The 14,126-nt window shown below is 53.4% G+C and overlaps 1 protein-coding gene across 7 annotated transcripts in view; it reads right to left on the bottom strand.

Moving 5' to 3' along the window:
* Window positions 1-901: 901 nt before the first annotated feature.
* Window positions 902-14,126, bottom strand: part of Bahd1 (bromo adjacent homology domain containing 1) — a 24,193-nt gene continuing 10,968 nt past the window's right edge. For 3 of the 7 annotated variants that reach the window (XM_006499265.4, XM_030250363.1, XM_030250365.1), the window contains exons 2-7: window positions 8,121-9,542; window positions 5,915-6,297; window positions 5,074-5,233; window positions 4,598-4,674; window positions 3,734-3,834; window positions 902-3,047 (exon numbers count right to left, since the gene is read on the bottom strand). In XM_006499265.4, the coding sequence (XP_006499328.1) occupies window positions 2,858-3,047; window positions 3,734-3,834; window positions 4,598-4,674; window positions 5,074-5,233; window positions 5,915-6,297; window positions 8,121-9,542 (2,333 nt within the window). In that variant the 3' untranslated portion in view covers window positions 902-2,857. The remainder of the gene's footprint in view (window positions 3,048-3,733; window positions 3,835-4,597; window positions 4,675-5,073; window positions 5,234-5,914; window positions 6,298-8,120; window positions 9,543-14,126) is intronic. The other 4 variants (XM_006499267.4, XM_030250366.1, XM_006499266.4 and 1 more) reach the window with 3 other exon arrangements.

The following is a 14,126-nucleotide window of genomic DNA, read 5'->3' as shown; positions in this document are numbered from 1 at the left end:
TGAGACTATGAAGCTGATTAGGCAGATGAGGGGGTCTGAGGGATAAAGTGACGTGTGTGTGTGTGTGTGTGTGTGTGTGTGTGTTGTTGTTGTTCAGAGAGCCACACAGAAAACATGGGGTAAATGTCTGAACTGGGAGGTTCAGTGGCTTTAAAGTTGGATGCTGGGTGCATCTCAGGCCACTTCTGACCCTTCACTACACTGCTGTCCCTTTCTAGGCAGTGTATAGATTTCTGGTGGTGGGATTGCCTGCTCCATTTGTCTGTAAAGTGACACCTCTTAGAACTCTCGTGGGCAGCACACTGATGGCTGTCCATACCATGGGATAGCCTACCCATGTCATGGGGATGAAAGCTCTGATCTCATCACCACTTTTCTTCCACCATAGATTTGGACTTAGCTAGCAGGTGGGGGGGACCTCAGCATCCCAGAATGAGAGGGCTCTAAAGAGGTCAATGTTAGTCCACCAGTCAAATCCTGAAACTGATGCAGTCCTATCCCACACCACAAACGGAGTGCCAGCTACAAGAAACTAAGAAGTTTCTACCCAGCCCCAAGGTTACGATAGAGTTGTCTTCATGCATCTAGATTAACTGCCTTCCACTTAGCACACTGGCCAAGCTAGTGCTGGCAACCCAAGAATTTCACAAACCCAGAAGGCAGCTGTGGCTACCTTGATGTTAACTTCAAGCTCCCATTTCCTGTCTCTTTTCACTTGCTTTTTTTCTGGCTTTGCACCTTCATCAGCCTTAATAAGCACTTCTGCTGCAAGGAGTAATTAACCAGGACTCCTGACACAAGACCAGTGAGCCCCTCCATATTTACACACTAAAATCCAAACCAAATCCCCAAAATAGAAGCACAAAGCCAAACTCAAAACAAAACACACAGAAAATAACTCTTTTCTAAATCAATACAATTTCTCAAATTTATTTATTTTTCTTAAAGAAGTACTTCTAATCTCTGTCAAAAGGGAGGTTAGGAAAGGTACCCCCTCCCTTGTAAACACTGAAATACAGATCTGGGAAACCAGGATCGACACACACAAAAAGTGCATTTTACAAAATATCAACTAAAATATATTTTACATGGATTATACTTCCATTGAAATTCTACCAGCTGCATTTTCATGTTCGAAAAAATATTTCCACATCTAAAGAGATTCCAAAAGCATTTAACATCTGGGCAGCAGCCCCCCTGCCTCCTAGGAGGGCCTGATCTCCTCTCCTGTGGGTGAGGCTGGGCTCCTTGGTAGCACCCTAGAACGAGCAGGCTCCAAAGGGGTCCATCTCCACTCTTGACAACTTGTTTCTTATGCCTTGCTCTTTCAAACTGATGACTTCCTCCAAAGAGCTTATTCCATGTGAAGTCTTCCCTTTGGGTTTGGGATAGGGCTTCCAAAACAACAACAAAAAATTAACCTGTGAAGCCTTCAGGCCTACCCAGCCCAATTACCCATCAGGAACAGTTTATCTTCCACGGATCAGGGCCTGGACCTGGGGTTGCCGGGTCTTTGCCTTCAGGGTTCACTTCCACCTCCCAATGCAGCCTGTGTCAGACTATCCTCACCCCAGTGCCGTGTCCCCAGACTGCTGGACCCGTGTCTCCCCTCTCTAGGGAGGACCTAGTGCCATCTTCCACAGTGTATACCCCCCTCCCCCGAACATGCCTGGATGGCAAGTGGCCAGCGCTGGGCCCCAGGCACACCACACTTCCCTGCACTGCACCCTCCCTGAGCCCATGCTCCTCTTTGGTACAAACAAGGTACAAGTGACCAGGCTTCAGCCCCTCAGCCCAGGCCAGCAGGGGACTGAGCCTTCTGATCAATCACTGGTGGGGAGCGTGAGGCTAGAACAATCTCTGGGCAACAGGAATGAACTGAAAATGCAGGGCCGAGCCCCCAGAGGAAGTGGCTGCAGCTCAGGTCGGTGGACTGATACAGTGTTGATTCTCACTGGGATGGAAATTAGTGCAATCTACGAAAGACTAGGGTAAGGGGTGGCAGGGCAAGAGGAGCCACAACTCTCCTTTGGTTTGATTTCAGGTGGGTGTGGCTTGAAGAGTCACGTGTGAAGTTCTGCAAGAGGTTTCCCAGAACCTCCAAGAATAAGGCAAGAGGAAAAATCTTCAGCGAATCAGGTAGCAATTTTCCTTGTCCCCTGCCCCCACCCTCTCTCCCAGACATGATAAACTCCATGTTGACCAGTATTCTGGGAAGCCAGACCTGCTGGGTGACCCTTAATGGCAAGCTGACATGAGGCTGACACCCATGGGTGGGCAGGGTCAACTTGTGCCAGCACCAGTGGCTACTGCAGCGGTAAAGGAAGAAAGCCAGGGATAAGCCTCGAGTCCAGGAAGAGGAAGTCAAAGCTCGGCTCTCTTATTCACCGGAACAAGCCAGAGCTGTGCTAGAATCTGCAGAGCCTGGTCCCAGGCTGACAGGGAAGCAGCGGGTCACAGTGGGTGAGGTAAAGCTGGCTCCTGCTCCCCTTGGAAGGCCTTGGGGAGGCTAGAAAAGGGCCTGGTAGGCCTGGTTCTGGAAGGACCTTACCCCTTCTACTTGTCCCTGCCCTTCCTTGGCCAGGTCCCTCAGGCCTGGCCCAACCTCAGGGAAGACGGAATCTTCAGGAGTCTCCACCCTGGGGTGCAGAGATGGGCACCCCAGGCCAAGCTGAGGGTCTAGATACCTTTCTCATATCCTGGCCTCCCTTTCTCCATAGGGCCCCTGCCCTCCCTCCCCCCAAAGAGAACCACAGGCCAGCAACCCATGGCCCCTAACCAAGTGCTGTGCTTCAAGCAGTGCCCCTGCCCCAGGCCCCACTCTCCCGAAGGCAGCCCCACTGTGAGCATCAAGAGGCTACTGGGGGTTCTTGAGGATGCGGCCATGGCGGAAGTCATAGACATGGCGGCAAAGGAACACCAGCTCAGGGTCCGTGTCCTCCGGCACTGTGCGGTGTGGTGGGGTGGAGTAGTCTGCAGATGGGGGCACCAGTGCTGTCTTCCGGCTGGGAAGGCCCTCACCCCGGCGCTTGGCCATGGCACAGAATCTGCAGTGACATACCACAACTGCTTTTAGCATAGATGCTTTCAAGGAAACCAATTTCTTCCCCACCCTAACACTGAGCTGGCACTGAGAAGTGACCCGCTTCTAATCTCACCCCCGAGGCTGTGTGCACTCTGCCAACTTCCAGTGACTTCAGCTCCTGGACACATATACTTTCCAGGGCTTTCTCTCTTAAATACTTCTCATCTTCCTAGATTTCTCTCAGAACAGCAGTGGGCCACAACATGACCATGAGGGCTGGGTTAAGCCGTGCTCTCTAGTTACCTCAGCAGGGGGTAATTCTGATAATTAAAAAAATAATCCTAGCCAGGTGTGGTGATACACGTCTTTTATCCTAGCACTTGAGAGGCAGGGGCAGGAGGATCGCTCTGAGTTGGAGGCCAGCCTGATCTATAAAGTGAGTTCCAGGACAGCTAGGACTATCTGTCTCAAACCAAACCAAACCAAACCAAACCAAACCAAACCAAACCAAACCAAACCAAACCAAACCAAACCAAACCACCACAACAAAAAAGGTGTTAAAGGAAGGTTTTAGAGAAGAATACTCTGAGTCTGTAAGACTCTGGGCCTAGAGCATAGTTATTTCCTTGAAACTCCATGCAGTTCCCCCAAATCACTCTAGCCGAATCTGAGGGACGAGGCCAGGTACTGGTGCAGAGTACTACCTACCTGCAGTACTCAGCAAAGGTTAGCACATAGCACTTCTCTTCAATGCAGGCCACACTGTTCTGGTCCTGATGTCTTGATGCAAAAACTTCATTCTGCAAAGGCTCAAGGAGAGACAGGAGCAGCTTAGTTGGTTATGGGAGCTAGAAAGAGGCACCTAACTCTAGGAACGTGCTGGCTTTAGCCACCTTCAGCAAGCGAGGGAGTCAGAGTAGACTAAGTCTTGACCTGACTGCTCACACCGGCCCTAAGAGAAAAGGAAACTGACCCCTTTCTCCCCCATGAAATGAAAGGTCCCACAAATGGGGCAGTGTGCTGGTGTATGCCTTTAATCCTAGTGGTGGTATCTCTGTGAGTTCAAGGCCAACTTGGTCTACCCTATCCAGTTCAGGCTAGCCAGAGCTATATGGTGAGACCCTGTCTCAAAAACAAAAAGCAAAGCAAAGCAAAGCAAAGCAAAGCAAAGCAAAGCAAAGCAAAGCAAAACAAACAAACAAAACAAAAAAGAAAGGAAAGAAAAAAAGAAAATAAAAAGAAAAGTCCTTCAAAAGGGAAGGGAATGAAAGGTGTGCTTGGCCTGTCCTCAGCCTGTAGGGCCTCAGCTCTGAGAGTCTGCGTATTGCAGGTACTAAAGGAGCTGGGTGAGCGAGCTACCTCACCATCCTGTGGTTAGAATCTAACTGCTAATTCCCATTTCAAAGCTCCTGGCCTTCAAGGGTCATTATTCCCATTTGGAACATCAGTTGAGACAGTGTTTGGGAGGCTAAACCCCAGGGGACTTGGCTGCCTGCTAGCTGTCCCCTCCCTATATGTGTGTTTTAATGCCACAACCTCTTGTTCTGCCCCCTCCCCTGCCAGGCAGCTCACCTCATGCATGCTGGGGCTGCGACCTCCCTGTAAGTGCTCAGGCCTGTAATACCACAGGAGGCTCATCATCAGCTCTCCTAGGGGACAAGAGAAGAGGTCATGGCTAGAGCTGGCCACCTGCCCTAGAGGTCTGTCCAACCCCTGCTACTGGCCCAATCCTGCAGGCTCTGGCCACCTGTGTCCTCTGACCACGGCCAAGCATTCAGCAGCCTGGAATGCTGTTGGACATAGGGAGATGGGAAGAAGGCTCTGGCAGATGAGGTATGGGGCAAGTGCTCAGGCTCTGGTGGCTAACAGAGTGAGTACACAGATTCAACCTCAAGTCACAAGGTTGCTACAGCCTCCACAGGAGACAGACCCCGGATGAAGGGTGGGCAGGCTCTGCCAAGAATGGTGGTCTTGTGCCAGGCAAAACTCTAGGCAGGGGCCAACTGAGGGCAGCTGTTCCTTTAGTTCCCAGTCTGAGGAACAGGTACCTGACTCAGGGTTCTCCCAGAGGGCAGAGATCTTGGCCACATAAGGTGTAGACGTCTTTCTTGGGCCTGACTTGAGGAGGACAGTGTCTCGGACCCGGATTGTCTCTCCATGTCGCTCGACTGCCTGGTAACTCTTTCGGATGGCAGGTTCTGGCTCATCCTGGGTGACAAACCAATGACACAAATAAGTCTTCAGTGCCACACTCAGAGTGAGAATGGAGGGAAGCAGGAAATAAAATCCACTCTCTTCATCAAGGCAGTCAAGTCTGTAAGCACAGCGCAGGCTGGGTCCTCCTCCCCTAGCCTGGTTTCTGGGGAAAGGACTGAGGGTGGGGAACAAAGTGACTCTGGTGGCAATGTGGCTGGCTCTCTGAGCATCTGCACTGATGGTGCAGTCTGAATCGGAACCCTTAATCATTTTAAGTGGCAAAGCCTTGGTCAAGTTATCTAAGCCTCAGTTTCCTTCTCTATGGGAGAGACTGTGGAGGGACAATTGACATATGGTAGTGGTGAGGACTACAGAGCACAGGGCATGCCAAGTGCTTAGCTCGAATGTCAAATTTCAGAAGTGCTCAATACATTTGGTTGATACTGCTTCTACCTCCCAGTGTTCCATCATCTAACTTTCTGGGTCTACCCCAACTCCTCCAAAAGACCCCCATTTTAGTGTAGGGTAGAAAATGGACTGAACAGGGATAAGAATCTGAAGACTCAGGTCACTCAGAATAAATGACAAACAGAAACCACCAGGGCACATGGTTCAGGACTGGGAGAGGGGCGGGGGGGGGGGGGGGGCGCTGGGTCCCTGTCCTGTTCCCATCAGCTAAGAGCTAACACTCACCAGGACATACACTGCCTTCTCACAGGCAGCACCTACAGGCACCCAGCCATTAGTGCGGCGGCGCCGGCGGCGGCGAGGACGTGGGCGCTGGGCACGCGGCTGCTTGGGGTGGCTGGGCCTGCGGGCAGCCTTGCTCCTCACAGCGTGCCGGCAGCTGGAGCCTGTGCGCAGACCTGACTTGGAGCCACTCGGAGGCTTGGCGCTCTGAGGGCACGCCCGGGCTACTGTCTGGGGCTCCGAGATGGGCGTCTGAAGATGGGGGATAGGCTCTGCAGCAGGTGGCACACTGGGCACAGGGCATCCCAGGAGGGGGTGAGCAGGTGAGGCTGGGTGGCCAGCTTCTGGGAGAGGAAATTCCAATTGGCCGAGCGACCTGCAGCCTTCTAGAAAAAGGAGAGTGGGTCAAGGCAGGTAGGTAGGATTAGTGGTGACCCCTCTACGATCTGCTTTCAGGTCTCAAGCCTCACTTAGTTCCAAGGTGCAACTCAAAGGCCAGATGGGACAGGGGCCTTTCTCCATCTTGGAAATTGGGCTGCAGACACTCATGTGTCCCTTTCTAACTGGACCAAGTGATGGCAAAAACATCTTCATTAGCTCTGACTTAAGCTTCTCTAGGGTTTTCACAGTACTAAGGAGCAGGGGGTTCTGGAGTCAGACAGACTGGAATATGAGTCCCACACCTACCACTTACCAGCCATGTGACCTCAGGCAAGTCCCTCTGGCCCCTCTGAGAAATGTTAAGTAGTGCTTTCAAGTCTGACGCAGAATTTCCTGACTGTTTTCCTTATTTACATATTAACTCATTTCACCCTTACAGCATCCCTGAGGTAGGTACTGTTACTACCACTTTACAATGAAGGAAACAGACAGAGCAGTTACTGGCTCATCCAATGGCCATGAGGAGGGGGGGGCACACATTTTAACTCAGGTAGTTTGGCTGAGTCTGCCTAATTACACACCTTTTGAGACCTGTGTGTTGAGCACTGAGAACGGCTCTTGGCACACAGTGCTTACTGGTGGTCTTCCTTATCAGGGTGAGGGTCTAAGAAGAAAAGCCAGGAAGCAGCCTGCTCTTGTTTCTTAAGACTCTAGTTCATGCTAGAACCTGATATAACCAGTCTGGCCAGAGCCAAGTGGTCTATAAAGTTGTTTTATAGACCCCCACATGAAGGGGTGTGGGGAGAGGGAGGAAGTGCGGAGAGAAGGCCCAGCCCAGCCCTCACCTCTCACACAGGGCAGACCTGCTGGTCAGGATGGCTTTAGACTCCTCATTCCTACCCAGAGGCTGGAGAAAGCAGCCTGCAGAGACCGTGTGGCCCACCTTTCCAGTCTAACGCCGTTCGTGCTGGGCAGGAACCATTCTGGTGTCTGAGCCCACTGTGACCACAGCAGAGAACACTGCTGCTCTCTTCTCGTATGCACACCTACCCTGTCTACACACAACTATTCACACATGCCATGTCTGTGCACCTTGTCTTTTTCAAAGCCTGTATACTAGAGCAAAACTCCCACTACCCCTGGTATAACTTCCTGAACCCATAACCTTCCTATGAAGGCTAAACTCAGCCAGCATGTAGACGGTCTGGACTCCTGGAACACGAAGAATGGCAGCTTTCCAAGGGGAGAGGGAAAGCCCAGGACAGAAGAAGGCTCACAGGAATGGCTTGGTTCACCCTAATTTGATTCTTTCTCCCCCAGGACTGGGGGTTGAACCCCATGCATACACACTAAGCTGACATTCCTATCATGGCTAAGCCCCAAGCCTTTTCTATTTTTGTTAGAGACGGGGTCTCTTTCTGTAACCCTAGCTGGCCTTGAAGTGTGACTCAGCCTTCTACGTAGCTGAGCTTATAGACTTGTACCACAGGGCTTACAGAAGGCCCTAACTCCTGTGCCTAGGAGTCTAAGGGGAATTCCAATATGGGAGGAAAACCTTCTTGTCCTGTTCCGTGGCAATGTTATTAACTTCCAAGCTGAGAAATCTCACTGACAGTCTAGGCAAAACAGGCCCTAAGAGCTAACCGTGGGACACTCCTGGGACAGTTCCTAGGCTGAAAACATTGCCTAAATGAGAAGAGGTTCCCTCCTCCAAGGTTCCTGCCTCCCAGGTAGTACACAGAACCAACAGAGCCCCTGTCCAGAGCCTCCTGGAATACCATGTCTTAACCCCCCCCCCCAGCATACCATGTGTCCCCACAAGGCTTACCTGCGGTAAAAGGCATTTTGTAGGGGCAGCCACCACAGGTAGTGCCAATGTGTGTGAGAGACAGAGGCAACACTCCACAGATGCTGTAGCCATTCGCTCCAGTGTCCTCACTGGAGCAGTAGCGAGGTGCGCTCCAAGGAGGGTGCTGGAAAGGGACGCCAGAGGGCACTGAGCTGGGGGCCATGAGCAGCCCCTCATTGGGGGCTGCCACCGGAGACAGCTTGCCTTCTGGGAGCATGGGGCAAGGGGAGTAAGCCCCACATTGCAGCCCATCTTGGCCACAGTACAGGTAGAAGCTGCCCAGCGCTGTGAGCTCAGGCCCACCACATGGACCACTGTAGTCGGCTGGGTTGCCAGGCATCGGCAGCGGAGACAGCTGAGGCGCAGGGAAGGAGGGCTGATGCAGTTCCTGCTTGGGGGCAGGTGACTCCTCTCCTGGACGCCCAGGCTCTGGCTTCAGGGCTGCCTGCCCACCCATCAGCAGAGGCAGGTTGGGGCGCAACGGGTTCTCCAGAGCCTTGCCTGGGGCCTGGTGAGATGGCTGGGTGGGTGGCCCATGAGGAGGAGCAGACGGCCAACGCTCATTGGGCTGCTCTTGCCAGTTGGGAGGCCCTGTAGCCTCCCCAGAGCCAGCTCCTTGCCGAGCCTTGGGACAGTTCTTGCCGTTGACCTTTGGCCGCAGGATCCTGGGTGCCAGGGGCTCGGTGGAGCGCCCATCTGCTTCTGCTTGAGCACGAGAAGGTCGAAGAGGTAGCTCCCGCTCCTGGCTGAGTTTTAAGAAGGCAGCGGCGTTTAAGCTAGCCAGTCTCTTGGGAGCCGGGTCTCCATCTCGACGGGCACCTTCATCTGGGGCTAGCTCTGGGGACAGGTCCCTACTTCCTTCTCCAAGATCACCCAGCCTAGGTCGCTTCTTGGAGAAAGACCAGGACCCCGTGGCCCGGTCCCGGCTACGGTGAGGGTCCCCGCCTCTGCTTCGGCGGGCACCTGCCAGGCTGCTGGTCTCCTCCCTCTCCAGTAGCAGATTATTAAGGGCCTCTGCATTAAGGGAGGCGAGGCGCCGCTTGCGGGGCTGCACGAGACCAGCATCCTCACTGGACGAGGTCGGACTCGGGGGCTTGGGCAGGTCAGGGGGCAGCTCATCTGCCTCATCTGCGCTTCGCGGGCCAGCCACGTTTTCCAGGCGAGTCAGCAGCACTTTGCAGGCTTTGGGCTTCTCGGGAACCAGTGAACGTTTGCGCAATGGGTAGTTCTTGCGGCGCCCCGTAAGGTGCCCAGGGCTCTCAGGCATGCCCGGCTCCACGTCTTCAGTCCCCTGCTCCATATTGCTGTCTTCCATCTGCAGGGGTTCCCCTCGGCCAGTGGGGCCGGAACTTAGCATAGGAAGGGACTTCCTCCGAGTGTGTGTCATGGAATCCCTCCAAGCTGCAGGGCAGAAGGCAGGCAATGAGAATACCTGGTCACTGCCCCCTCTTCCTCCACTGTGGCCCACCCTCCCTCCCTCACCCAAAACGACTCTGGCTCACTTCACTCCTGCTCTTGTCCTCCAGCTGTAACAGTCAGACTCTCAGTAGCTGTTCAAGGACTGGCTCCCCTTCTCTCCTTCTAGCTTAAAGTGGCCATGAATTAAGTCCCTGCCAGTCTGAGGAGTGCTGCAGGTAACAGTGCTAAGGCACAGGAGGAGTGAAAGTGACAACCAGACCTCTCCTTTCTCCCCACTAGACACTCAAGAAGAGGGGCTCTGAGAACACAGCCAGAACAGGGCTAGGTAGTAGGAGCATTTCAGAAACTCGACCAAAGTACTAACTCCTCCCTCAACCCTGGGCTTCTGAGACTAGCCACGGAAGAAAGAGAGACAGGCAGAGGTGTTGAGTCGGAGAACCTGCCTGCAGGGTAGGGGATGGGCAAATCCATTCTCTCAAGATACTTTATGTGACACATAAAGCAGGAGGGCCATAACTGAATCTTTCTAGAAAAGTCCTAAGAAAGGGGAGGCCTGAGTGTGCCCTAGGAGGCAGCCCCCAATAATTTGGTTCAGATTCTAGGGAAAGGTAGCTCGGAGCGTCACTATCGGTAAAGATTATTAGGCTACGATCAAAGCCAGCAAGGAGACAAGCCATTGGTCCTTCTAAGGTTTGCCCTGTCCCTCAGTTTTCCTTGATAGGCAAGATGTCAGGTAGTGGGCAGGGAGGGCGAGGGGGTTGCCCCAGGAAGCCTGAGGATACCCATGACCAGGCACGATCCTTAACTTGGGCTTTGTAGATGTCCCCTGTACACACGTGGGACAGACTGATCCCAAGCTCTAAGTGACAAAGGCCAGAAAGAGCTGCCTGAGCTGTGCACTGCACACTTGTACGTGAAGACAATGCACAACTGCAGGGGTGAGGGAGGGTGGCCAGACTACAGAGCCGTTCACTTCCCATCTAGTCTCCAAAGCACAAAGGCTGCCAAGCGAGGTGCCAGACAGTGCACGCTCCTCCTCAGGCACCTCAGGAGCCTTCCCACCCTGCAGGCTAGGCTTTTCAGCTTAGTTTCCCCACTGCTGTCATTCATTCTGGGAGAAGTCCTTGATGGGTCGAGGCTTAGCCCTGAAAACCAAGCCTGTGGATTTCCACGCTTTGCCAAGTTTTTCCCAGTTAGTTCTGTGGTCTTAGGCTAGTGGCAGGGCTCACTAGGTGCCGTCTCTGGACAGACACACTGCACTAGCATAGAAAGGAAGCTGAAAAAACTCAGCTGACAGGGCAGTGTAGACAATCCTCAAGGAGAAAGCACTGGGAAGACCAATGGCCATTCATGGGGACCTGCCACTGTCCAAACCCCAGGGACATCAGAGCATTCCTAAATGGCAGAGCTAAAAACAACCCTAGGCTCTGTGAGGCTCTCTTTTCTGCTTTGAATCAGTGACCACCGTCCTGGCTGCTCAGCATACCCACCAGCACGTCCCTTTCACTCTCCAAAGCACCTGAGCGCAGACAAGCCACGGACTCTTCTCCAACCAGGGTGCCCTGAGCCAGTGGTGGATCAGCCAAGAGCAAGCACCACCACCACAACCATATCTGTATTTCCGGGCAAAGCCAAGTCCTATGTCCCCATCCCCAGGAGCTTAGAGATGAAGGATGAGCGCTCAGACGATACAGCTAAACATGGGCTGAAGCCCCTCAACAGGCCCCACGTTGCCAGAGCAGCTGGGCCTGGGAATGGCTGGGGGCCAAGGGTGAGGTCACCTGGTCCTGTGGCCTTTGAACACATGGATCCCAAGTACAGAGCGTAGGGGGGTGGGAAAGGGCACGAGGCTGAGTAGCATGGCTAGTGGAAGGGCTGTGGGTAGGGAGGAGCCCGGCTGATCACAAGGGTGTGCTGACTGTCCTCGGGTATCTGTCAGCACCCCCATCTTTCCCTCTTAGCACCCCTAAAGGTTCCAAGCAGAGTGGTGGGAAGAAAAAGCTAGACTGTGTACTCCCGCAGAGATGGTTTCACTTTTATCCTCCCATTCAGGACTCAGAGCCTCTGCTCCTCCCTTTCCCCCCAGGGCTGGACATCAGGGAGCAAGTCCTGTTTTTAAGCCAAGCACAGGAGCCTCCTGCTAGCCTCCTCTGCATCTGCCAAACCTCCTGTCCCTGGCTAAAGGCTGCCAGGGCCATCAAAGCACATTGTGCAAGAACCTCCTCTTTCATGCGGTGCCTCAGTGGCTGTCTGTGGAGAGGCTGGGGTCTCTGCTGCCAGCTCCTGCTGCCCTTGGATACTAGAGAGCGTGTGTGAGTCATGTTCTGAGGCACCTGTGAGAACCTCAGCAGCAGCTTTTCCCTGCCTGGGGTGGGGCTGGGTGGAGGAGCCTGCAGCTTTGGGGGGGGGGCCTCCAACCTGAGGGAAGGAAATCCCTGGCTTGCAGTAGGCCTGACCCCCCATTCCAGGGGGGATAGATGTCCTGGTGGCCCTATCATTTACACTAATTCAACCAGGAACTTTCTGAGGTGGGGGTGGCGGGGGGCTTGGACAGATGAGGGACTTGAGCACTGCTCTTCTGCTCTCTGGAACAGCCTACCCTTGTACTACGATGCTGGCTCCTTGAGAGGAGGGCCTGGGAAGGAAGCCCCAGGGCGATTACCTTTTACTGAGCTGGTATCAAGCAAGCTCCCACTGGGGAAAACCAGTCTGACTGTCATCAGCTCTGAACAGCTGCCCTGAAGGACAGTGGCTGGCCAGAGGGGCTTCTAGGTCAAAGACCCCACAAGTTAAATCCAAAATCCCCACGAGTATACACCAAGGCTGGCAAGCCAGCGATTTCCACTCTAGGTACATCAAAGGCTCCACACAGAGGGGAATGTGAAGTGTAAGGGCGAGTGAGTGGGGCTAGGCTTCGGTGTGACTCAGATCTGCCTGGGGCTAGTAGAAGCCATCCACCACCCCCCCAGAAGCAGAAAAGCCAAGACATTCTGACTCTCGTGTACAGATCACCACACACTATCCCGATCAACAGAGGTAGTGCACACGAAAAGTGCTACGTGTCCAGCAAAGAAGGTCAGGGGCCTGGGCTGAGGTCACAATATGAATAACTCCCATAAACTAAATCTGCCCCTGGGTAGGAAGAGATCCTTAGAGCTGACTCCTGCTCCCCTTACTACAGTGCCCCGGGTCTCAGCCTTAGGGCCAGAGCTGCTCCATCCCTGAAAGGAGTAACTGGTCAGGAACACTGGCTTTCTGGAGTCTTCTTACAGGAGAAGAGCAGTAACGAGCAAAGGCAGAGTCTTCCTCCCACGAACCTGTGTGGTGGCACCGGGCAAGCAGGAGCCTCTGCTGGGCCACCTATGGTAAAGCCAGGTGAAGGCTGCTCCAAGACTGCTTGAACCTCTGGTCAAAGACAGCCAGCCCCAAGCACCTACGGAAGGTAGCCCCGAGACTGGGACGCAGCTCCACGGTAGAAGGCTTGTCTAACCAAGTATGAGATCCTGGTTCCTACTTTCAACTTTTGTGAAACAAGACCTGGTTCTGTCCCAAATGCATACCTCACCTAAATGTCTCTGAACTGGAGATTCCTGGTCTGAAATGGACATAGCAAATTAAACCTTACTTCCCAATGTTGACAAGGATGGCAAGGCATTGTGGAGAACAGAAGCCTCCCTCTCCCTCCCAGCCACAGGAGAATCAATCATTAGTTCTCTCTAGCAGGAGCCAAGAGCAGCCTGAATTGACCATCCAAGCATTCAGCTTGCACTTGAACTCTGCAGTTACTATTCTGCTAAGGACATCCAAATGTCCATCCCGAGGAAAGATGGGGACACTGTCTCTTCTCCCTTGTGAAGTCACTATGGGGTCAGTTGGGAGGAGGTGGGGCAGGCGCAGGATGGGGTCAGAGTGTCAGGTGTTCTGCCCACAGTATCTGACTGAAGATCCATTGAAGGTACCCCCAAGCCCTGCTAAACACCACCTGCTAGCTAGCCCTGCCAATTTGGCCTCACTTGCTGCAGGTACTCAAGTCACCTTGCAACTGAGCTTAACTATAGAAACACATGGGCAGGAAAGACAGCATAGTACACAGCCAAAGGAAACGGGTCCTACCCATCTGGGCACTGGCAGGAGTCACACCTGCCATCCAGAGGCACCAATACTGTTGAGGCCCTGAAAGACCACACCTGCTCCTCACAGGTCACAGGGTGGCCTTTGGGTACCTAGAGACACACAGAGAATATCTGCACAGCAAAGGTTCATGCCCACTCCCTACAGGCAGGATCTGGCTAGGCCAGCTCAGCTCAACCTCAAAACCAGGTCTGACTTTTGTCAATTCTGATGACCCCAGCATGAGAACCCACAAGCCAAAACCAGCCAGCCCCCTTCCTGTAACTGTAAAGGCACACAGATCCACTGCTCGGGGAGGGGGGAGTCAGGGTGTGTGTGTGTGTGTGTGTGTGTGTGTGTGTGTGTGTGTGTGCGCGCCAACTCCCATGTCTGTTAGAGATCAAAGTTTAGGGTAATAACAACAGAAATGATTAAGCTCTTGGTGGTCAGAAACTG

The sequence above is a fragment of the Mus musculus genome, chromosome 2, assembly GCF_000001635.26.
Source record: "Mus musculus strain C57BL/6J chromosome 2, GRCm38.p6 C57BL/6J".
NCBI lineage: Eukaryota > Metazoa > Chordata > Mammalia > Rodentia > Muridae > Mus > Mus musculus.
Note: the sequence above shows the minus strand (reverse complement) of the source record. Positions and strands in the feature narration are given on the sequence as shown.